The sequence below is a fragment of the Physeter macrocephalus genome, chromosome 11, assembly GCF_002837175.3.
Source record: "Physeter macrocephalus isolate SW-GA chromosome 11, ASM283717v5, whole genome shotgun sequence".
Classification (NCBI taxonomy): domain Eukaryota; kingdom Metazoa; phylum Chordata; class Mammalia; order Artiodactyla; family Physeteridae; genus Physeter; species Physeter macrocephalus.
In genome coordinates, this window is record NC_041224.1 from 90,135,306 (window position 1) to 90,159,654 (window position 24,349).

General features: G+C 35.9%; 1 protein-coding gene across 5 annotated transcripts in view; it reads left to right on the forward strand.

Moving 5' to 3' along the window:
* Positions 1–24,349, forward strand: part of CEP152 (centrosomal protein 152) — a 107,824-nt gene that overhangs the window by 74,079 nt on the left and 9,396 nt on the right. For 2 of the 5 annotated variants that reach the window (XM_024115852.3, XM_024115858.3), the window contains exons 18-25: positions 580–765; positions 3,124–3,405; positions 5,643–5,774; positions 10,354–11,004; positions 14,562–14,703; positions 18,728–18,895; positions 22,677–22,776; positions 23,359–23,462. In XM_024115852.3, the coding sequence (XP_023971620.1) occupies positions 580–765; positions 3,124–3,405; positions 5,643–5,774; positions 10,354–11,004; positions 14,562–14,703; positions 18,728–18,895; positions 22,677–22,776; positions 23,359–23,462 (1,765 nt within the window). The remainder of the gene's footprint in view (positions 1–579; positions 766–3,123; positions 3,406–5,642; positions 5,775–10,353; positions 11,005–14,561; positions 14,704–18,727; positions 18,896–22,676; positions 22,777–23,358; positions 23,463–24,349) is intronic. The other 3 variants (XM_055088243.1, XM_024115860.3, XM_024115862.2) reach the window with 2 other exon arrangements.

Genomic DNA, 24,349 nt, shown 5'->3' on the forward strand with positions numbered 1-24,349 from the left:
CCCCTGCATCGGCAGGCGGACGCGCAACCGCTGCGCCACCAGGGAAGCCCCAAATTGTTAAATTTTAACTGACACTTGAATGTTCTTATTTGATAATGCTTCAGCTAGTTTTGATAAAAAAATTTTATCTTTGATAATGAAAAAACATACCAATCTAGGTTTTATTGAAGGATTCATAGCTTTTAGAATAGAACAGTAGTTTTTGGCCTATCTCTGAATACAGGTCTTTCAGAAATATAAATTTTTCTGGGCTGTGTTACATTATGCATCTCATTATGGGTGGGGTGTAAACATAAATGTCAGTTTCACCTTTAAAAATAGTGTTTGGTCCTCTGGGAATGTATTTATTGTATTAGATGGTTTTTCATTTAATACAACCATTTGTAAATTTTTTGTTTAAATATTTGATATGTAGGCAGGTTTTTACAAGACAATTTATTCAACTGATTGAGTTAGCATATAGGAAGATCACTTGTCTCTGTTGCTGTTGTCTATTACATGCATATAACTATTATTTCATAAATTTGACTTGGAGAATATTAGTGTCATATGAGATATTTATTTGAATTTTGTTTAAAGAGACAGCTATTGGAGGAAAGAGAAGAGTATGTAAGGAAACTGCAGGTGGAACTTGAAGAAAAGTACCAAGATACCCTTATGATGGAAAAGGACAAGTGGCTGAAAGAACAAGAAAGTGATATTAAACAGCAGGTTGAAAATGAAGTGATGTTAGCCAAAGCACACTGGGTTAAGGAACAGAAAGAGGTGTGGGTTAAAATTTCTTTCTAGTCATCATGTTTAAAAAAATGTAGTATTAACTGTTGAGAGACAGCTCTTCTTGAACTGACATTATTTTTAATTGCCAAGTACATACATAGTCACTCATTTTACTTCTCAGAATTGGGCTATTAGCAGCTTACTCACACTAGTTTTATTTTTTAAAACTTCCTACCTCTTGACCCTTCATCCCAATTCAGGATATAATGTGTTTTTTTTAAAGAATTAAAAAAAAATTTTACTTTATCTTTGGTTGCATTGGGTCTTCGTTGCTGCATGCTGGCTTTCTCTAGTTGTGTCGAACGGGGGCTACTCTTCGTTACGGTGTGCGGCCTTCTCATTGCGGTGGCTTCTCTTGTTGTGGAGCATGGGCTCTAGAGTGCAGGCTCAGTAGTTGTGGCACATGGGCTTAGTGGCTCCGTGCCATGTGGGATCTTCCCGGACCAAGGGTCAAATGCGTGTCCCCTGCATTAGCAGGCGGATTCTTAAGCACTGCACCACCAGGGAAGTCCCTATAATGGGTTTTGAGGAGGACTTTTTCTGATTCCTCAAAAATGAAACCATGATCAAATTTCATATTGTGAAATGATTCTGATAACTCTAGACCAATATAATTAACAAATAATTAACCTACACTGTGGACTGGAAGAAAGAAGTAATGACTGGGTAGGCTTACAAGCACAAAACTTTACTTCTATTTCCTAAGTAGCAAGTGAGATTAGAAAATGCTCATACTTTCCAAGAAAATTAAGAACCAAATTACGATCTTAAAAACCTAGTTGAAAGTGCAATAAGTTCTCAAACTAGGTTCTTCTGACCACAAGATTGCTATTAATCAGGGTTGGAGCTATCTCAGGATGGACTCATAGACCATTCATTGTCCTGTCTTTTGACCTCCCTACAACTCATCTCCTCTCCTCTCCCCCAAATCTCATCAATCTAGTGCTGGCACCTGAAATTCTTTTCCTAGTCATTTTTTAACATAAAAGTATATATTATGGAATATATCTAACCATATATCTATAAAAAAATATGACTGGGGCTTCCCTGGTGGTGCAGTGGTTAAGAATCTGCCTGCCAATGCGGGGGAAACAGGTTGGAGCCCTGGTCCAGGAAGATCCCACATGCTGTGGAGCAACTAAGCCTGTGTGCCACAACTACTGAGCCCATGTGCCACAACTACTGAAGCCCGCACACCTAGAGCCCGTGCTCCGCAACAAGAGAAGCCACCACAATGAGAAGCCCATGCACCGCAACAAAGAGTAGCCCCCACTCGCTGCAACTAGAGAAAGCCTGCGCGCAGCCACGAAGACCCAACGCAGCCATAAATAAGTAAATAAATAAATAGATAGATAATAAATAAATGTATTAAAAAAATATGAATGACACAAAACAAATCCCCTATTTTTACATTGCTGCAAATTGCTTTTTAGTTGGATTTGCTAACCAGTATTTACCAGGGGGGTGAGAGAGACAGCTTTATTTATTTATTTATTTATTTATTTATTTATTTATTTATTTATTTATACATACATACATACATACATACATACATACATACATACAGCTAATGTTTTTGTGTTTTGTCAGGAAAGCATAGAGCAAAAAGGGCCACACAAGATGACCTTTTTGAGAGAAGCAATACAGCCAGGGGCTGTGGTAGCCAGGGAAGCTGTCTGAGCACTTTGTATACCCAGGAGGTGGGAAACAGGAAAAGGGAAAAGCAAATTCTGCTATTTCACAGTTTTGCCCAGTACTAATTATGTTTGGGTCCACCCCACTACACTGTTGAGAGTAGAATCACTAAGGCATCCTTCCACTAATGCCCTCCTCTTGAACGTACAGTTGACTGAGTACAATTTCATATCATAAGAAACAAGATTCTAATGTGTCCAAATAAGTAAAAATGTTTTTTAGATTGTTCAATTTTAGGTTCATTAATTATGCTTACTCAGTACCTGCTTTGTGGAAAGCCTGGTATTAATGGAAAATCACATATTAATAGTAGAAGTTTTCTGTGTTGTTGTTTTTTATCATGCCATCATTGTAGTGGCAATGTCAAAGCTTCCAGAAGGTCGCATCTTCAGAGCAAGATAGCCTGACCTTACACAATATACTTAACTCTTCCATGTGATTTATGTCCCATAGATAAGGTCAAAGAGTAACTTTCAGGATTTCCTTGAATATATTCTCATTGACTAAATTTCTAAACCTCACATAATAACTACAACAATGTCTAGATGGTTTTCAAACACTTCTGTGGTTGCTTTTTTGGCTAGCTATTAATTCTAGTTTTTGCTTAATTGAATATTTTTTCTTTTCATACGATTTTTCTTCTGAAAACAGATCAAACAAGAACTTACTCAGCAGCTTGAAAAGGAGTGGCAGTCTAAGCTGGATCAAACTATAAAGGCAATGAAAAAGAAGACCTCAGATTGTTGCAGCCAAACTGACCAAGAAACTACCATTGACGTTATTTCCAAGAAAGAGATGGCAATCATGATAGAAGAGCAGAAGCGAAAGATCCAGCAAAATTTAGAGCAAGAGAAGGAAGTAGCCATCAAGGGGGGCTTGAAGAAACTTGAGGTTGAATCGGAACTCAAATATTGTGAACATATTGCCAAACAGGTAATTGGCAGGTTTCCTATAGTAAAATTATTGGAACTGCCTGCCTATTAATGAAAACCCATAAAGTGCTACCGTTGAACTTGTTCATAACTTTATACTTAAACATTTTGTACACCCCAGGGTAGGATAACAATCTTATGTTGTTCCCAAAATTTTCATTACATTTCTGTCACAAAGCTGTCGCCTTTCAGTTTTTCTGTATGTTCTTTCAGTTTACAAAATGTTTGCTCCTCTGAGGTCCATCTAAACATTAAGATGCCTGAGGTTAACGATGATGGTTTTACATCTGAATGAAGCAGAATTTAATTATAAATCTTTCTTATCTAACTTTATAGTAAATATTCCACTAAGGTAGTTATAGATAAGTAAGCTTAAAGTGAATAAGGTATATAACAGTATTTGTGTTGAGACTTGAGAGTTGAATCTGCAGGCATGCCCCTGCAAATGGGACGTTGTCTATAAATCCCAACCCGTCTCCCTGTAACAGATGTACAACCAGATCACCCTCATAATTCATCAAGTCTTACATTTTTGCCAGAATTGAAGTATCAACCTCACTTGATAATCACAAATTCATGACAGCAAGAAAATTTGTCAGGTGTAAGGCTCTAAACTATAATATGTTACTTGGTTCCAAGAAAGGTCATCCAGAGAAAAGTATAGCTCTGTGTTAACAGAATAAAGATGAGTTATTTGATTTATCAGTATTATCTATTACAGTGATTCTTGAATTTTTTGTTCTCGGGATGTCTTTACGCTTTTAAAAATTGAAGACTCGAAAGAGCTTTTTCTGTGTTGGTAGTATGTCTATTTACTGTATTGGAAAAATATCTAAGAAATTTTTAAAAAACAAGAATCCTCGCTCATACTTGCCATTGGCTATCAGAGAAGAGACATATCATATAGCATGTAGCCTCTGGAGAAGTGTACTATTTACACATGAAAGAATGGGAGTAAAAAAAAAAGACAAATAAGGTCCAAATTTTTGAAAACAGTTTTAACCTCACAGACCATCTGACAGGGTTTCTAGATCTCAGAGATCCCTGGACCTTAATATAATATTATTTATTGTATACTTTTTATTTTAGACCTTTTACTTATTATAAAGTCTTAAGATAATGCCTGAAGTAAAGTTTTAAAAAAAAATACTCTGCTTTCGATAAATACTTGAAATTCTACCTATTTGTTAAATTGTCATACATGGTTTTACAAGGAATCCTTAAAGTTTGGAAGCATAGGCAAATATAGTAATTGTATCAAGGACATTTTCAATCAGTTAAAAAATAATTTTCTCAACAGAGTTAAGAAAATATTCTATAGGCAAAGAGACATGTTCTTAGGGGTGCTGCTTAGGTATTTATACAATAACAGATCTTGTGAAGAAAAACAAATAGCATGATATAGTAGAAAGGAAATGTTCATAATAACTTCTAAAGGAATGTAAATTTCTATAGGAGCTTTATCTTTTCCCCATATTTTTAACTTCCTGGAATTTACCTATAAATGTATTTAGTATTTTAGTGAGAAATTCAGCCCCTTATATCAACTCTGCTTTTGTGTGTGTGAATGGCTATACGTATGTTGTGTATCTGGATATTTCAAACAAGGAAATAAGGAAAGTTTATTTAATAAATGATCTGTGGTCACCCTGTAACAGATGTACAACCAGATTACCCTCATAATTCATCAAGTCTTACATTTTTGCCAGAACTGAACTATCAACCTCACTTGATAGTCACAAATTCATTCTTGACAGCAAGAAAATTTGCCAAGTGTAAGGCTCTAAACTACAATATGTTGGTGCATGCTTGCCTGTGTGCATGTGTTTATATGTCGGGCACGACGTCTGAGGAGGTGGTGGGTATACTGATTGGACAGCGGCTGACACCAAGCAGGCCTTCCTGCATGTCTTCTTTTTCCCCAAGATAAATAGCAGTTTGTTGAAAATGGCAATTGGTACTTTGTATAAAGCTTTCTAATAATAGTAGTGGCCATCAAACATGTATGGATTTCTAATTCCTGCTTTGCCTTTTGCAGTGGATAGTATGGGACATTTAGAACAGAAGGATTAGAATCTACTGTTTGGGATAAGGTGAGGTGCTTGAAGTCAGTTTAAGTACTGTAGTGCAATACAATGTAAATGCACATGAAATCATAGTGATTACCTGCATATGGGATCTTTCTGAAATTTTATACGTTTCTTTACCTCTCTCTCTCCTGCAATTGCTCTCCTGCAGGTAGAAACAGCTGTGCAAAATGCTCGTCATCGGTGGCTGGAAGAACTGCCGGAGCTTGCAGAGTATAAAGCACTTCTAAGGGCAGAACAGAAGAAGTGGGAGGAGCTACAAGAGCAGTCTGTGGCCAAACAGGTAAGAGCTCTCCTGGAAAGAAGCTTCAGGAGGGCCTCATCTCAGTCCCGGGAATTCCTACCTGCTCCCAGCACTGTGGGAGGATTAAATGCGATAATGCATACTAAGCATAGGGCCTGATTAGTGGGATCTGTTCTCATCATCATCAAGTTGTGGAGGGGAAGAGAATGTGTTTCAGGGTTGTGAAACTCTCATAATCTGGAGGATAACCTTATCCATGGAATGAAATCCCTATTTATCTTGTGGTATCTTTAGGAGAAACAGAGAGAGCAATTAGCTATACAGTATCCTTTCACATGCATGACTAGTGTTTTCTGTGCTGTGTCAGTAGTCTTATAATATACTCCCCTTGGTAAATAACAAGCTCTCCTTTCCAGAGATGTCATGTTCCTTGACTGGAAACATCAGATATTTTAACCATTTGTATCCTCACAACTTAATTTATTAGTGTAAACCGGTTCTAATCAAAATGCCAATAAACTGAACATAGTTTTGAAGTTTGACACAATAATTCTAAAATTTATTTGGAAAACTGAAAGGACTAGAAATTTTTCTAAATGTTCTGGAAAAGAAATAGTAGTCCAGCCCTAACACTTAATAGAATATGTTGGAAAGCAACAATTCAGACAGTGTTGAGTCACAAAAATAGAATTCTTTTTCATTCAGTACTATACAGACTTGAGATAGGCCCAGCTATGACTAAAAGCTTAATAAATTGTTTCAAAACAAGGAAATGAGGAATTTTCCATAGTAAATTGTCTTATGATAGCATTTGAGAAAAATTGTTTTCCCACCCCCTACATCACAATAAACTCTAGGTTGATTCAGAAGATAAACATTTTTAAATGACAGTATAGAAAAATTAAAAGAAATGGACTATTTCAGATTTGCATCATAATAACTCAGTTGTGAGGCAACAGGCAAGGCACAGTAGCCAAGATAGGTAAATGGGATAAAATATGTACAAACATTTAAAACATTTGTTTTTGTAATAAAAAACAGAAGTGAAGGGGATAATAAAAATAAAGTAAATGAATCAAACAGAAATGTTAATACTAATATATGATTTTAAAAAAACAATACAAATTTATAAGAGAATCTGTGGGTGAGTACACCAAAGATATGAACAGATAGTCTTCATGAGAAGTCCAAATAGCAAACTTAAGGTGATATTTTATACCATATGTTTATATCTTCTCTTCTTAATTGTAATGCACAAAACAGATTGCAATATCAAGCATATACTACTCTTCTGTTGTCACAACCATTTTAGAAAATAATGTGTGTAACAGACATTGTAAATGAGTCATATGTTGCATTCATAATCTTATTCCACAAATTACTTAAGGCAATAATTCAGCATAAGTAAAAAATCTAATATTTTTCTCAACTTATGTGGTAGTTCATGGGTAGTTCATGTAATGGTTCATTACAATATTCTCTGTACTTTTAGTATGTTGAAATATTTCAAAAGGAACTTTAAGAGGGAGAGAGAAAGAGGAAACAATATGATGGTATGCATATGTGTCTTAGAGCTCGGAAGTTAAGAATAATAAAGTTGATTTTTCCTTAAGAACACAGAAGGTCTGAATATATGTGAATGCAGAAATACAGAAATGAGAGGATGGTGTGTTGCTTCTCAAACTTTAGCAGGCATGAGAATCACCTGGAGGGTTTGTTAGAGCACACTCCTGGGCTTTGCTCCTGGAGATGCTGATTATTTGGGTCTGGAGTAAGTCCCGAGAATTAGACTTTGTAACGGACTCCCGGGTGATGTGGTAACTGCTGGTCTTTGGACCACACTTGGGTGTGAGTAGCAGTGTTGTAGATAATTATTCAGCCACAAAACATAGTGTTTTGTGCAAATGCTTCCTCCAAGCCAAATGAGATGAGCAAGAGCCAGTTTCATAGCATTTGCTGGAGAGTTCTTATAAGATTAGAGTGATCCATCAAGATCTGTGGAAATTTAAAGCCAGTTTCCAGAGTCCAGAAGTTGGCAAGTTGGTTCAGTGGTTCCCAGACTTTGCTGCACATTGGAAAAATGTGAGGATCTTTTATAAAATACTTTTGCCTGGCTCCCACCCCAAGGCTTTATGTTTCAATTGGTACAGGGTGTGGCCTGGGCTTAGGGATTTTAAAAGCTCCTCAGGTGATTCTAATGTGTAGCAACATCAGGAAACACTAAATCAATTAATGCTGTCAAATTCTCCTTGTAAAACTTTATGTGAGAGGTTGTACACTTTTGGTGAGCTTTGGGCAGGTCATGCAAATTCCCTGGGATCTGACACCTCCACCCAAGTTACCTGTTAATATGGGAAAGGAAACATGTTTCAAACATGTTTCACATTGTTACTGAATTATTCTGCTGGTAGCAAAAGAATTTTTCTGTGAATTCCTTTGTAAAACTCATCTTAGATAGTGGGTTCCTTTAGTAAACTTAAAGTATGATTCAAAATTTTTGATTTATATCCAACTATTCAGGAACACATTTTATGAATAAAGGTATGTAACATGTGTCTAGGTATCCATATAGTTGAAGATGTTCGCTATAATTGTATAATAGCTGAGAATTAAGGACGCAGACCCCCGTCTCAACAGCCAGAGCGTATATATGGTATTTTTTTGACACATATATATATATATATTTTTTTTTCTATGTCATAATATTGACATTCAGTCCAGTAATCCTCCACTGTAACAGCTCCTTTACTTTACAGTGAAAATTGACTTGTATATTTTTTGCCTCTGAGTCCTTGTGGGATTTTTTTTTTTAATTCAAACAGAAAGTCACAAAAATTATAATCATCCTCATCAGTTCACTCAGTCCCATGTAATTAATTTTTTTTTCATCTTGATCTTTTGTTAGCACTTTTATGAATTCATCAGTTTTCCATTAGAGTTCTGAAAATGCTTATTCATTCAGTTCAGCAGTATAGTCAGTATATATGGTATTGATTCATAGCAGTCACTATTGTCTAGGCCAAGCCTTTGGAGATGGCCAGTTCTTCTTTTACATTTGTATCCTTGTGACTTCTTTGAATTCAGTCAAGGGAATATTAGAAGTAAAAGGGACCTGAGATCATCATCCAATCTGCTCGTTATATAGAAGACACTAAGTGCAAAAGAGATTAAGAATTTTTCTAAGCCCATGCAGCCAAGAGTAACAGTAACTACATAACATTTTTTGAGTCTTAATGTTCGCCAGGCTCTAAGTGCTTTATTATTTTATTTTATTTTTAAAAAATATTTATTTACTTATTTATTTGGCCGTGTCGGGTCTTCGTTGCAGTGTGCAAGCTCTCTAGTTGTGGTGTGTGGGCTCTAGAGTACGCAAGCTCAGTAGTTGCAGCGCGCGGGCTTAGTTGCCCCCGCGGCATGTGAGATCTTAGTTCCCTGACCAGGGATTGAACCTGCGTCCCCTACATTGGAAGGCAGATTGTTAACCGCTGGACCACCTGGGAAGTCCCCTAAGTGCTTTAAATAGATTATTTCCTTTTGTCATTTAATCCAAAAAAAAAAAAAAAAACTATCAGGTGGGCATTGTAATTATCCCCATTTTATAGATGAGGAAACTGAGGCTCAAAGAAGTTGAGGAATGGGAAGTTAATTCCAGCAGTTTGTCTCCAGAGCCTGTTCTGTTAAGCACCGTGCTAGGCTGCCTCTGCAATCCAAGTCAGGATTTGAGCTACAGCTCAGGCTTTTTGATTCCCTATTACTCTTTGGTTATGTACTACTAGTGCCTATGATCTGCTAGTCTTGCTATTCTGTTATAAATGAAAATTGGATTAATGAAAAAATGACTTTTTCTGTTTGATATTGTCATTTAATGAACTGTTTTAACCACTAAAATTGCATTAAAATACAGTATGTTTGTCAGCAAGTTATTGTGCAGGTTATGTGTTACATTCCTAAAAATATTAGTAAGATTTCCTTAGAGGCTGCTTTTGCTTCATATAAAAGATAATTCATTTGTTGGGGGCTTAGATTTGAGACAGCATCTGTATTAAAAAAACAAATATGAATTTTTTTCTAAAATTAGTTTTAGATAATTATATAATTATATATTTTTGGTCAGTTTAAATTTCTAGTTATTCATATAGAAATGGATGTTTTATTTTAAATAACGTAAGACAAAGTATTAGGTGATTTAAAATGAGGGAAAAGATCCTTAAGTTTAGTGTAAGTATATTTTAGGACCAGCCAATGTCTTATCTAAATCTACTTTTTCCCTTTAATTTTGATTTTAAATCTCTTATTAATAAGTTCAGGGGCTTCCCTGGTGGCGCAGTGGTTGCGCGTCCGCCTGCCGATGCAGGGGAACCGGGTTCGCGCCCCGGTCTGGGAGGATCCCACATGTCGCGGAGCGGCTGGGCCCGTGAGCCATGGCCGCTGAGCCTGCGCGTCCGGAGCCTGTGCTCCGCAACGGGAGAGGCCACAACAGAGGGAGGCCCGCATACCACAAAAAAAAAAAAAAAAAAAAAAAAAAAAAAGTTCAAAGATTAACCCAAATGGTTACTTTAATTTTTATTAATGAGGAGAATCATAAAGAGTTGTCATTGTACATTGTTATGCCTTTTAGATATTGTTTGCTGTTTCTGAAGCTAAAGAGAAATGGAAAAGCGAGATTGCAAATATGGAGAAAAATGTTATACCTGGAAAGCAATTGGAAGAGAAGATTCATTCTCTGCAGAGAGAGCTTGAGTTAAAGAATGAGGAAGTCCCCATGGTTGTCAGGGCTGAGTTGGCAAAGGCCCGGAGTGAATGGAACAAAGAAAAGCAAGAAGAAATACACAGAATTCAAGAACAAAATGAGCAAGATTACCGGCAATTTTTAGATGATCATCGAAATAAAATTAATGAGGTGCTTGCAGCAGCTAAAGAAGACTTTATGAAACAAAAAACTGAACTACTTCTTCAGAAGGAGACAGAATTACAAACGTGTTTAGACCAGAGTCGCAGAGAATGGACTGTGCAGGAAGCTAGGCGGATCCAACGGGAAATCCATCAGTATGAGGAAGACATCCTAACTGTCCTTGAGTTTCTCTTAAAGGACACACAGAAGGAGCAAGCCAGTGGTTCAGAGAACAAGTACCTTTTGGAACTCATGTCGACTTGTTCTTCGAAATGGATGTCTGTGCAATATTTTGAAAAGCTAAAGACCTGCATACAGAAAGCAATTCAAGATATACTCTCCCTACTTATAGAAACTGTCAACTCAGACTGGGGAAAGGTATGTTCCTAATAAGTGAAAAAAGCTATGATTAAATGTGAAAGATGATTGTAGAAGCTGCATTTGGTATTTTTTCCTTTCTTCATTCTCCAGTTCAATAGGTGTAAGACTTGTGTTTTTACTAGTGGTTTAAAAAACTTTTAGCAAATTCAAAGGATTGCAATTTTTTTTTTTTTTTGCCCCCCAAAATTTGCTTCTTCTAGTGCCACAAATATGAGCAGAGCTTTTAGCTACTGGACATCTTTTTCCTAAAAAAAACTATATACTGTTCTTTGTAAGGGCCTGAGATTTCAGAAACTGAATAACTTTCATTCCTATTTTTGTTTTTTGGGCATGACTACTTCAAGAAATATGCATCGTATTAAACTAGGGTTTCTTAAGATCTAAAAAGTTTGGAAGCCTATTTCTTGCCCTCAAGGAATTTATATCTCATGTAGGCAAAAAATACCAACTGGGTACAAAGAATATTGATATAGAAACAAGCAAGTAGAGGTATGGCTCACTCACACAAAAAGCCCAGTTTTGTTAGTGTACTATATATGTGCATGTAGAATAAATTAGTTGTATTCTTTTCATTGTGTAAGTATTCTCTGACACCAGCTTTTAGTTTGTGTGGAAGATCTGATAAAACCAAAGTCTTGCTGCCTTATGATTAAAGACATTAGATATGCATGAAAAATCCGGAATGATATCCTAGGCATTGTGACCAGCCAATTTCAACATTTGGAATTCGAGGTAGAAAAAAATGCCAATATTATAAGGTTTGTCTGATAGAAGAGTTGAGACATAAGAACTACAATTCATTAAAATATTGTGATTAAAGATTTTCAAGGCCAGGATTGAGCATTTGGTATTAATACGTACTGGAAAGAGTTATAAGCTACAAAAAAAATCTGAGTTCCAGCCTCATACTTAGCGATAACTAGCTTATTTACCTTGGGTAGTCATAGTTGCTCATCTGAAAAATAAAATACAAATCCCTGGTCTAATTCCTTGGATTTTGGTAGGATACAAATGACATAGTTTGATCTTTCTGCATCTTGCATTTGAAACAGACAGAATTTTAGAGCCAAAGGAACCTGAAAGATCAATCTGTCCCATCCCAATTCAACCCAGTTGATATTTTTATTCTTGATTTCACACAGATGTTACTGCTTAATAGTTGCTTTTAATGTAAAATTAACTCAGCAAGACCATTTCCCATGAATACTGCATGATTGAGAATTTTTGGAAAAAGTAGATAATTAAGAAGAATTATTTATAGCAGACTTTAAGGGTAAGAAGTGATGGGAAAATCATGTGCTTTCAAGTTTGCTTTCCTGAAGCTAAAGGAACCTTTTCTCTGCTATAAAAGTCAAGAAACTACAACACCTTTCTCCTACTGTTAATATATATAATCAACCCTGGGGTCTTTTTATGGGGCTTAAAATTGTGCAAGCAGTGTAAGATCCTCTGTAAGACTTTATGTGTCTGACACGTATATGGAGACAGAATCACATAATTTGGCTAAGAATTTAGACTTTTGCAGCTTTCACTGAGTGGGATCAGATTCTGTTCCTGAGAAAAGGGTGCCTCTGAAATGCCTAATCTGGCATTTGTCACAGAAGAATAATATTCAACCTTCTGCTGTCTTAGTGCTAACTCAGCTCAGGACCTTGAGATAAAGCAATGATTATAAAGCAGTGATTATAAATTTGCAATATAGGTGCCATAAATGTGAAGAACTATGATTTATAATTGATTAAATTTGTGGTTTTTAGAACTGTTCATGAAAATTAAAACTGGAAAAAATGATCGGTATATATAAAACAAGTCCTCATTAAAATAGGTGATCAAGATTTAATTTAATTTAATTTATCTTTAATCAATTTTTTTCAGCTTTACTGAGCTACAATTGACAAATAAAATAGTAAGATATTTAAAGTGTCATCATGGTGATTTGATATACATATACATTGTGAAAGGCTCCCCACCATCTAGTTAATTAACACATCCATCACCGCACATATTTACCTTATTTTTTGTTGGTGAGAACATTTAAGTTTAGATGATCCAGATTTTCTTTTTCACTTTTAAAAATGTATTTATTTAGTTTGTTTAGTTATTATAGTTTTGTATTGGGAAGCAAATACATTTTTTTTAACATCTTTATTGGAGTATAATTGCTTTACAATGGTGTGTTAGTTTTTGCTTTACAACAAAGTCAATCAGTTATACATATACATATGTTCCCATATCTCTTCCCTCTTGCATCTCCCTCCCTCCCACCCTCCCTATCCCACCCCTCTAGGTGGTCACAAACCACCTAGCTGGATGATCCAGATTTTAAATGGCAAGAATGCAATGAATTAAAAATATGGTTTCCAATAAAATAATGCCTTATCAAATATATAATTTATATTCATATACTAAGTATATTAATACAGCACTTCATAATAGATAAAAGAAAACAGAAATATCAACTGGAACAAAATTTTTAAACAAATTTAAGGACGTGTGTTTTGTGTTTTCTTACCACCCATGTCAAGTTAAAACTAAGACAAAAGGTTGCTGCTCCTGCCTTTTTTGCCATCTCGGCTCTTCTCCAGTTTTGAGTAGAAACTGGAAATATTGGCTACCTTTGGGATCAGTTTTTATTATTCCTTTTGTCCTCAACCTCATACCCTCGTGATTGCCTGGAGTTTGCATTGTCCCTGTACCTACTGACCTCTGCCTCTGTTGGGCGGCATGGGTAGGTTTCCTGACAATGAAATGAGTTTCTCAAAATCAAAATCAAGGCTTCTAGAATTAAGCATATATAATGTATTTTAAGTAATTAAACAAGACAGATTTCTCAAGATTACCTGTTCTGTTTGAGATTTAGTAGTTGTCCCAAATCTGAAAATATATTGCCTTAAAAGAATGTCCCACCATTAATGAATTTAGTAGCTGTGCTGCCAAAACAGAAACTAGAATGCAGAAAGTGTTCAATAAATATTAGTGAGGAAATGGTCTTGTGCAAGATGTTTCACTTAGATGAGCCTCAGTTTCTCTCCTTAACATTAGCATTCGACTGTCTTTCCTTGTGAACAAATGACAATATGTATTCAAGTATTTAGAAACATAACATACTATATGTTTGAAAAATTGTTTTTACTGTTGTTACTTTCAATTCATGGGAGGCAAAACATTGGTACTATAGTTTCTAATGAATCTTCTCCCTGCTGCAGTGAAAATGTTCTGGATTTTCAAAAACAATTCTGATTTCACATAGTCTGTCCTGTGGTTTGATCACAGAAACCATTAAAATATCTTAAAAGTGGAAACTATATCTCCTGTCTGTCCCATAGCTGGCCCACCTGTCCTCTGTTGGATAATGTTCTGATTTGGAAAATACGGTCGTAGGAGTCTAGCTCATAGTAAGGACAGTATTCACATAAAACCCTAAGAAATATATTGGTGATAGTTTAGGCAAGATTTTTTTCAGGCTGTGTTTTCTTTTTATATTTTTAATATTACTATTTTTTAGTAGAGAAAGATTTTTAATAAGCATTAACTATGAAGATAATCTGTTTCAGAGAAATATGACCAAGATCTGTAAGGATCCTGCCACAAGGGTCACTGGCAGAGGAGACCCTATGGTCCTGGCGATCCGTCCTGCACCTACATCTGGACACCACGCTCAGCCCTTGGCCGTGCAAGAAGTAGAAGTAGAAGCTGGTAATGGGATTTTGTTCCTACTATTCTTTGCATTATCCATAATTCCAGTTCCAGAGGGTTGTTTTGAGGATAAAAGGAAATCAAAGACGTGCACAGTTTTCATGAATGAACAAATGTGTGATATTACCCCTAAGTAATGTGTGTCCTCTCCCCAGGTTTCATTTTGTATTAGAAGACAGGGTTGCTTTAGGCCCTCTTATTTCCTATCTTTTCATGGTCTTCCCTCTATTCATAAGTGACTCTTAGTATGAGGAGAATAATGAGAATTTTAGTAGAGAAGTCATGTTTTTATTTCCTGGCTTTGTTGAGAAAGGGTTACACATAAGAGAATTGCCAAATCACTGAGACCTTTCCATTCAATTTATTGAAGCTTATTTCAACTATTTTTAATAGAAATCTTTCTGAAGTGTATTAAGTGTTTTCTGATGTATTCGTGGGTTTCTTGAGGTTGGGGGGCAGTGTTTTTATCTCTTCCTTTCCACCAACTGTCAAAGTGAATGGCACATAGTTTGTGTTCCTTGAATATTTGATGAATTAATAATTTAACTTTTACTTTGTGACTTAGAGTTGTCAGTTCAAAAAGAATTGCACTGTGCTACAGCCCCTTGAGGTGTTCAGAGCTCGCTGAGGAATATGGGCTTATACTGTCTATTTACTGGGATTTTGAACTAGGAACTGCCATATTCTTTACAAGCTGCAGTCCTTTTAGGACACTGACCCCTTGCAGCCTGCTCCTTCCCTCCATGTACAAACCATACTTACCTTTTGTTTCTTGTTTGCTCTCTCCATTGTAACGTGGAAAAGAACTAAGAATTGCCAGAGCAAATCATATGTACAAAGTCAATAACCTTAGGTTCCACATGTTTCTAATTCAGTAGGCATATTAACAGAGTCTTAGAGAATCTCTGCCTTTCCTAAGAAGTCAGTTGACAATTATTTTTCTCATTGCCCATCCAGAAACGCTTTTTCCTTATCTCTAGGTTCTAGATAGTTGAGAATATCTTTTTGACAATTAGTTAAATGCTAATTTACCAATTAGTAGGGTAATACTATCTTAATTTGTATCTTGCTTCCTACGTTTCAATGTCATTTTATGTCTGTTGTTATGTTTGGAATAACCTGAGAATTACTTTCTAATTTGTGAAATGCATAGAAGTGAGTTTTAAATATTATATGGGAGGTCCAATCAATATGAAAGAAATTAGTTTTGACTTAGGACAAATCAAACTATAAAAGGATTTACTTTTCTTTCTTTAATCTTTTTTCCCTAAAAACAAACACATTAACAAATTCATAAGTTGGAAAGGGTTAAATAATCCAAAACATATAAAGTCCTTCATAATCCTATCTCCAGAGAGTACCACTGTTAGTGGTGTGGTTATATTCTCCTAATATCTTATCATTTAAAAAACTAATTTAAATATTAATTATGAAATACTTGATACATGCAAAGAATATATGTAATGCACATGTAAGTTATGAACCTAACAACCAGAAACCCACTATTTGACTTAGGAAGTAGAACATCACCAGTACTGTTGAAGACCCCTGTGTGTTTCACCACAATTCCATCCCTGTAACTTCCCCACAATCTGAGGTAATAAATATTCTGATTTTAAAAAATCATCTTCTTGCTTTTCTTTGTTTTGACCAAATATAGGTATCCTCAGAAAGCTTTTGCTATATTTCGTTTGTCTTTTAACATTATAAAAATGGTTTAATACTTGTTTTAGTCTTTGTAACTTGTTTTTTTCCACTTAATATCAAGCTTGTAAGATTTGTCTTTTTAATGCATATAGCTCTGGTTCATTCATTTTCATTGCTGTATAGTATTCCATTTTGTGAATATACTATAATTTATCTATTCTCTTATCAATGGGCATTTGCCTGGTTCCCAGGTTTACAAAACCATATCTTAAATGAAATATATAAATGCCATGTATGGTGATGCTTCATTAATCCTTTCATGCTCGTAAACTTAAATGGCACCGTTTAAATGAAACTTAAAAGTTAGAAGAGAGCTAAGAATAATTTTTCTGGACTAATGTTTTTACATCAACATTTTGGATATTGGCCTCTGAGCCTGTGCCAATTTGTATTCCTACTTTATTGTATCAATTATATTAATAGTAATAATCTATTTCTGTATCATTTTTGAATATTACTTAAATTTTATAAACTCTGTGTGTTACTAATAGCAATAGCTATTCCTTATTGTATAGTTGCTCCATGCCAGGTACTGTGCCAAACAATTTTTATACATTTATACCTCCTGACAGTTTTGAATCTTTTTTTCATTTGGAGATAATTTCAAGCTTACAAAAAAGTTGCAAAAATAAAAATAGTTGCAAAGAACACTCATATTCCCTTTACCTAGATACACCTATTGATAACATTTTATTCCATTTGTGCTCCTCTGTGTGTATGTGTCTCTGAACATTTCATTTTTTCCTGAACCACTTGAGGATAAGTTATATACATTATTCCTTTTTACCCCCAAATACTTCAGTGTATATTTTCCCAAAATAAGGATTTTTCTTGTATATCCTAGTACAGTAAATTTAACATTAGATGAAAATGTGTTATACAATTATATCAGTCTACTGTTTGTATTCTAATTTTGTCAATTGACCCCAAAATGTCTTTACAGCATTTTTTTCCCACAGTACAGCAATCTGTCTGGGGTCAGGTGTTATGTTTATTTATTTATTAACATCTTTATTGGAGTATAATTGCTTTACAATGGTGTGTTAGTTTCTGCTTTATAAAAGTGAATCAGCTATACATATACATGTGTTATGTTTAGATGTCATGTCTCTTTAACCTCCTTTAATCTAGGATATTCCTCTCTTTGCCTTTTATGACATTGATGTTTTTGAGAGACATATTCTTTGCTCTCCCCAACACCCGTCAACCCCTGGCTTTTAATAGAACCTTTTCCTTGTTTTGGGTTTATCTGATATTTCTTCATGATTTTGATTCGAGTTGTTTTCTTAGCTGGAACACTGCATAGGTGACGTGCTATCATATCTGGAGGTACGCAATGTCTGTTTGTCTTTTATTGGTGAGGTTCATTTGAGCACCTGGTCAAGGTGTGTCCAGTTTCTTCACTGTATAATTACTGTGTTTTTATCCCATCACAACTAATAAGTAATCTGTGGGGAGGCACTTTCAAGACCATAAAAATGTCCTTCTCCTCATTAAAACTTTCCGTTATGCTTAGCAGTCATTGCTGAATCTTATCTGATCCAGTCTTTACTCTGGCAGTTGCAAAAATTTTAATTTTTTCACCTCCAGACCTCCTTCTGCTTTTACCATTTGGCACTTGGTATGTTGTTATCATTGAGAATCCTCCTCTCTAGTTTGCCTGTGTAGTTACTATCTGTTTGTTTATTTTTCTATTTATCTGTCCGTCTACCTATCTGCCAACTTACCTGCCTATCCATCTATCCATCCATTTATCCCATTATCGTAGGATTATGGGTGTGACTCAAATTCCTATTTTTTCAATATTTTATAATTCATTACTATACTTAATTAGTGTTCAGATTGTCCCAGATTCAGCTAATGGAGCCCCTTCAAACTGGCTCTGTCCTTGTGACATGCCTGTGTTTTTGAGTAATTTCTTAATTTCTGGCATAGCAAAGTATTCTAGTCTCACCTTGTATATACCCTAAGTACTGGAATCAGCCATTTCTTGAAGATCCCTGGTTCCTTTTAGTGGGGAATTGTATTCAATACTATGATCTGAGCATTGGGTTTCATGGCAATTTTTAAAATAGATGGTATTATTCAATTTTACGTATTAGGGAACTAAGTCTCAAGAGGTTAAGTAATACAACAGCTGGTAAATAGTGGAAACAGTATGTAAATTCAGGTCTCTCTCTTAAGCATCATGCTCTTTTCATTTACACTGTAACCTTTAGTCATGTCATCTGGTTTCCTTTCCTTCCTTCCTTCCTTCCTTCCTTCCTTTTTTTAGTCTAAATTGATACAAAAGTTTGCTATCATTTAATTTTTGCAGATAAGAAAAAGATCCTTGAAATTAAAGATTCATGCGGTGGACACTGCTTCCAAGAACTTGAAAAGGCAAAGCAGGAATGTCAAGATATGAAAAGAAAACTGGAGAAATGCGATAGGCATCTTCAGCATTTAGAAAGGAAGTACAAAGCTGTAGTGGAAAAAATCGGAGGTTAGCATTTAAAGTAGCACTGCTACCAGTATAAATCTCTTTGATCCTTTTGAAATGTTCAAATGTGACATTGTAGTTAATGTAGGCGCTGATTCTCTTTGGGGATTATTATAAACTAATCTGGACCTTATTTTTACGAATCAAATTATTATTATTGAGCTCAAGAGGAAAATTGGAGCTCTGATTAAAAGGTCATATTCCTTCTTTTTTTGATTGAGTAGATTCTGAGTGCTCAGTATGTGTCAAGCAGCATTGTAGGCACTGGGGATACAACAGTGAAGACATCAGACAAAATTCCACTTTTGATGCAGACGCACAGGACTCTTCTCTGCCTTCAAGAAGCTTCCCATTAAGTGAGGAGAACTGAAAATAGATTAATAAATAGTTTCAGCTCTGAGTATCTGGCAGTATGTTCACATAAACCTGGAAGAAAGGATGTTCATTAACTCTTCCTCCTATTAAAGTTAAGGAAGGCTTGACCAAGCCTTGAAAGATGAAGGTGTTTGCCAAAGAGAACAGCATTCTAGGCAGCGGGAGAAGACATGACCCAAGGCATATGGGTCTGATCTGGCCTCCTTTCCGTCCATTCTTCACAGCACTGTCAGGAAATTATCTAAGAGGGATATCTTCTGCCATTTCCTATTGCCCTTTTGAAGAAGGGAGGCTGTTGGGCTAATGAGGCTGCTCCCTCTTAACCTTTCACTGTTGATTTGTATCCTGTGCTTTATATTCTTTACATTTGAAATATTTCAGATGCTTGAGGTGGTCAGGGATTTTCTTCTACTGCTGGGGCTTGAATACAATATTATCATTCTGTCCTACACTTTCCCCTCTCATTCTCGTTTTGGTCTAACTCTTCCTCATCCTTTAGGATTCAACTGAGAAGATACCTTATCTGCAGAGCCTTGATTTTCCCCAGTCTGGGTTAGATGGGCCGCTCCTATGAGGCCCCAGAGCACTTGGCTCTTCCTCAATTAACATTCTGCATTTCACTTTTTGGTTACTTGCCCACTATCTTTTTTAACCTATAAATTTCTTGAGAATAAGGGATTATCTTTGTTTTTCCTTATAGTCATGGTGCCCATTACATACCAGACAGTAATAAATGCTTGAATGAATGAAGGACTGAATGCAAGGGTCTCAAATAATGTGTTGTCCAGAAAAGACCAGACAGATAGGTTCACTCTTTTTTTCTACATTCACCTCTGTCGCTTGCCTGGACAACAGTCATCTCTTTCTGCTTCCAGTCTCGCCCCTCCAATCCATTCTCCATCAGGCAGCTAGAGCGACCTTTTTTTTTTTTTTTGGTCTTCTGGTGTCTGATTTATTCTGAGTGCACAATTAGTATTGCTTTGTTTCAGTTTCTGGTTTACTATTTGACACACAGTTTAGATACAGGCTCTTGTTAATGACATACTTCCTGAATCAACCTTTTTGAGATATTACAATTATTAGGATATTTTCTATTCAAAAAACAAAACTGAAGACAACAGTTTAAAATCCCCAAAGACATTCTAGATGCATAAGTAATACATAAAGATTCTACCAGTTGGAGAATTTCTGAAGGAATCGAGCGACCTTTTAAAAAAGTAAATTGGATCGTCACACTGTCTTGTTTCAAGCCCTCAGTGACTTGTCTGGCTCTCGGTATGAAATACAAACACTTTAACATAGAGTTGAAGAAGCCCTTCATGATCCCACATCTGCCAGCCCCTCAGCCTCGTTCCCCGCCACTGCCCCTGCCCAGCCCTCTTATTCGCTAACATTCTCTAACAGAGCTGTGACAGGGGTTTCATTGTCTCTTTTCTCCGAGTCTCTTTGCATCTCTTCCTTTACCCCCCCATCTGTCTTCCCATTGGGTCACATTGCCTGGCTAACCCTATTCATCAAAGCCCTGGCTCATGCTGCCCTCAGAGAGGCTTTCCTAACTACCCCAGACTTGGTCAGGTTCCTCCGTTAGACATTCCCCACAGCTCCTATGAGTTTTATAACATTCATCAGCTTGCCATTATTTATTGTCTCTGTTCTCCTTTGGAATGTGATGATGACAAGGATGAAATCCTGTCCTAGCACTTAGCACAGTACCTGGCATCATAGCACACTCGGTAAATCTTGTTGCCCAAGAGCAGCCACCTACTCCCACCCTACCGCTTGCTAAGTCCGCTAGAGATAGATAATAATTACTTTAAGGCAAGAAAGGAAGGGTTTTAGGAATTTTGAGATAAAAACCAACACAGTTCCCGTGGTGATTGCTTAGGTCTTTAATAGAGGCCAGAGAGTAAGTGAGAGTAAATTTGTCCAACTGTGGATGTAAATACAGTGTGGCTATTGTAAATTTGGTGAAAATCAAGAAAATCTCTTTTACATAATAAAATGACGAGGGCAGTTGGATGTGATTATTCTTTATAAATAATAATATTTAGCACCATACATTGTGATCATACAGTAGTTATTCTACATAGTGCTTTTTGAGGCTGATAACTTCTGTAATTCGTGGACTTAGAAATAATCCAACAAAGTTGATAGTTAGCTCAAAACAGCAGGCTGATAAAAGGGGTCAGGGTCAGAATTTAAGTCATTTGATAGTTTGATTTCAGTGTTTGTCTTAATGTAAATCTATTAGTTGATAATATTTTTGTTATTGTGGTGGTTTTCTTAAATTCCATTTTCCACTGTCATGGTAGCATTTATTGAGAAGTGATGGAGTAAGAGTGAGTGATTTAGAAATATACAAGCTATATCCATCACTGGGGTAACAGATTGATTCATTCCCCAACTTATAGGGTGTGTTGAAAGGGTGGCGTAGCAGGAAATATGGGGTGCCATGTTCATAGGTATTAAATGTTGATATTGCCAGGCCTTGTATAAGGTGCTGTGCACTTACTATATTATTTCCATTATAATCTTCAAGGTAGGTTATACTGTCCCCACTTTACATATGAAAAAACTCAGGTTCAGAAAGATTAAGTAATTTGCCTAAGCTCATCCAGCTGGTTAGAAGAAAAGCTAAGATTTAAACCTGTGTCTCTCTGACTCTGAAATTCATGCTTTGTCCTCTGTACCACATGGACTCCATCAGTCTCCTCATCTTCTTTTTAAAAGTTCAAAGAATTGAACATCTTACATTATTTCTGAAAATGGCACCTACTTAAGCTTAATATTTTTTAAATTTTGTATTGAGGTACTTGTTCAATGATCATTTATATGACTGTATACCAGGGTCCATGAGGGACATGGAATTAGGAAACCTACTATGTTTCTAAATAAAGCCTTTCGTCTAACTGGAAAACAAAACACATGCATATAAAACAATTGGAAATTTATTCCAGGACAGTGTGTAACCCAGAACAAGATGAAAATGGAATATAGATTTAAAGTGCTGAGAAAGGGCTTCCCTGGTGGCGCAGTGGTTGAGAATCCACCTGCCGATGCAGGGGACACGGGTTCGTGCCCCGGTCCGCGAAGATCCCGCATGCCGCGGAGCGGCTGGGCCCGTGAGCCATGGCCGCTGAGCCTGCGCGTCCAGAGCCTGTGCTCCACAACGGGAGAGGCCACAGCAGTGAGAGGCCCGTGTACCGCAAAAAAAAAAAAAAAAATAATAATAAAGTGCTGAGAAAATAGAACGGGGAGTGGTCAGATTAGGGTTTATCAGGGAATGAATGACACAGGGAGCAACTGGAAATTTTTCAGTCTCCTTTATAGAAATTTGTGCTGGTAATTTAAGGGAAAGACTGAGAGAAAAAGATTAATTGACCAATATACTATAAACTTTCTTTTTTAGAAGAGAATAGTAAAGTTGTTGAAGAATTATTAGAAGAAAACAATGACGTGAAGAATGAATTGGAAGAACTGAGAACACTTTGTAAAACACTGCCACCAAGGTAGACTTTTACTATTACAAAGAAATCGTTTATTTCTGAGTATCTTTGCTTTTTAATATCAGTCGCATCAATAATATCATACCAAGAATATCAGTTACTTTTACTGTTACATAGCAAAAAGTATAAAAAAGAAGAAAATCCTCTAAAACCCTGTCCCTGGAAGATATCCTTTATTTAGTATATGTGCTGCCAAAGCGAGCACTTTACCTTTATTTAAGCCCTTTTATACACACACAACATGTGCACATGTTTTAAAAATTGAGATTATCGTGTAAGCTATTTTGTAGCCTTTTGTTAATATTATAAGATAAACACTTCCTCCATGTCATTGGATATACTCCTATAATGTGCTTTTCAATAGCTGCATAGATTTTCATCATGTGGATTTATCATGATTTATTTCAGTAACTATAACACAAGTTGTTGGCATTTTTCTCCTAAATAATTATAATAAAGATCCTCATATGTGAATTTTTTAGCACATCTTAGCTTATTTTATTGGAATATATATATATATATATATTTTTTCAAGTTACATTTTTCACTTGCAATCTGTTTTTGCAATCTTTGGTTTGTTTTTAGGTCACTGTCAGAAGGGGCCATTGAACATTCTTGCCTGCCATGCAATGGTGTGGCCTTGGAAGAACTTCGTGGGCAGTACATTAAAGCTGTAAAAAAAATTAAGCGTAAGTCCCTAAAGAGATTCCCAAGATTTTAAGGTGGTTTGGGTCTTTTTTGTAACTAGCAGTAGTAATTTTGGGGAATTTTCTGAACTACCTTGTTCTTACCTGCTTTTAGAAGAGATCACTGATAGCTTTTCTAAATTATATAGATGATCTTACCCAAGTAAATTTGGAGTTTGCCCCCAAAATTTTGGAAGTGGCACAAGGATAGAGGTATTTTTATATTGTTAATTATCCTGGGGTGTTTTTTTTGGACACTAATATATATATTTTTTAAAAGTATAATTGACATATACCACTATATTAGTTTCAAGTGTGTAACATAATGGTTTGATATTTGTATGTGATCACCACAATGTCTAGTTTCCCCATCACCATACAAAGTTACAAAATATACAATACAGTAGTAGTTCCCCCTTATCTGAGGATTTGCTTTTGTGGTTTCGGTTATCTGTGGTCAACTGCAGTCCGAAAACATTATGTGGAAAATTCCAGAAATAGTTATTAAGTGTTAAACCGCGGGCCATTCTGAGTAGCATGATGAAATCTCATGCCATCCTGCTACATCTGCCTCCAGACATGAATCTTCTCTTTGCCCAGCATATCCTGCCTGTTAGTCAATTAGTAGCCACCTTGATTACCAGATCCACCGTATCACAGTGCTTGTGTTCGTCACCCTTCTTTTACTTAATAAAGCCCTCAAAGTATAAGAGTAGTGATGCTGACAATTCATCTATGCCAAAAATAAGCCGTAAAGTGCTTCCTTTAAGTGAAAAGGTGAAAGTTCCTGACTTAATAAGGAAAGAAAAAAAGAATCATATGGTGAGGTTGCTGATCTACAGTAAGAACAAATCTTCTATCCAAGAAATTGTGAAGAAAGAAAAAAAAAA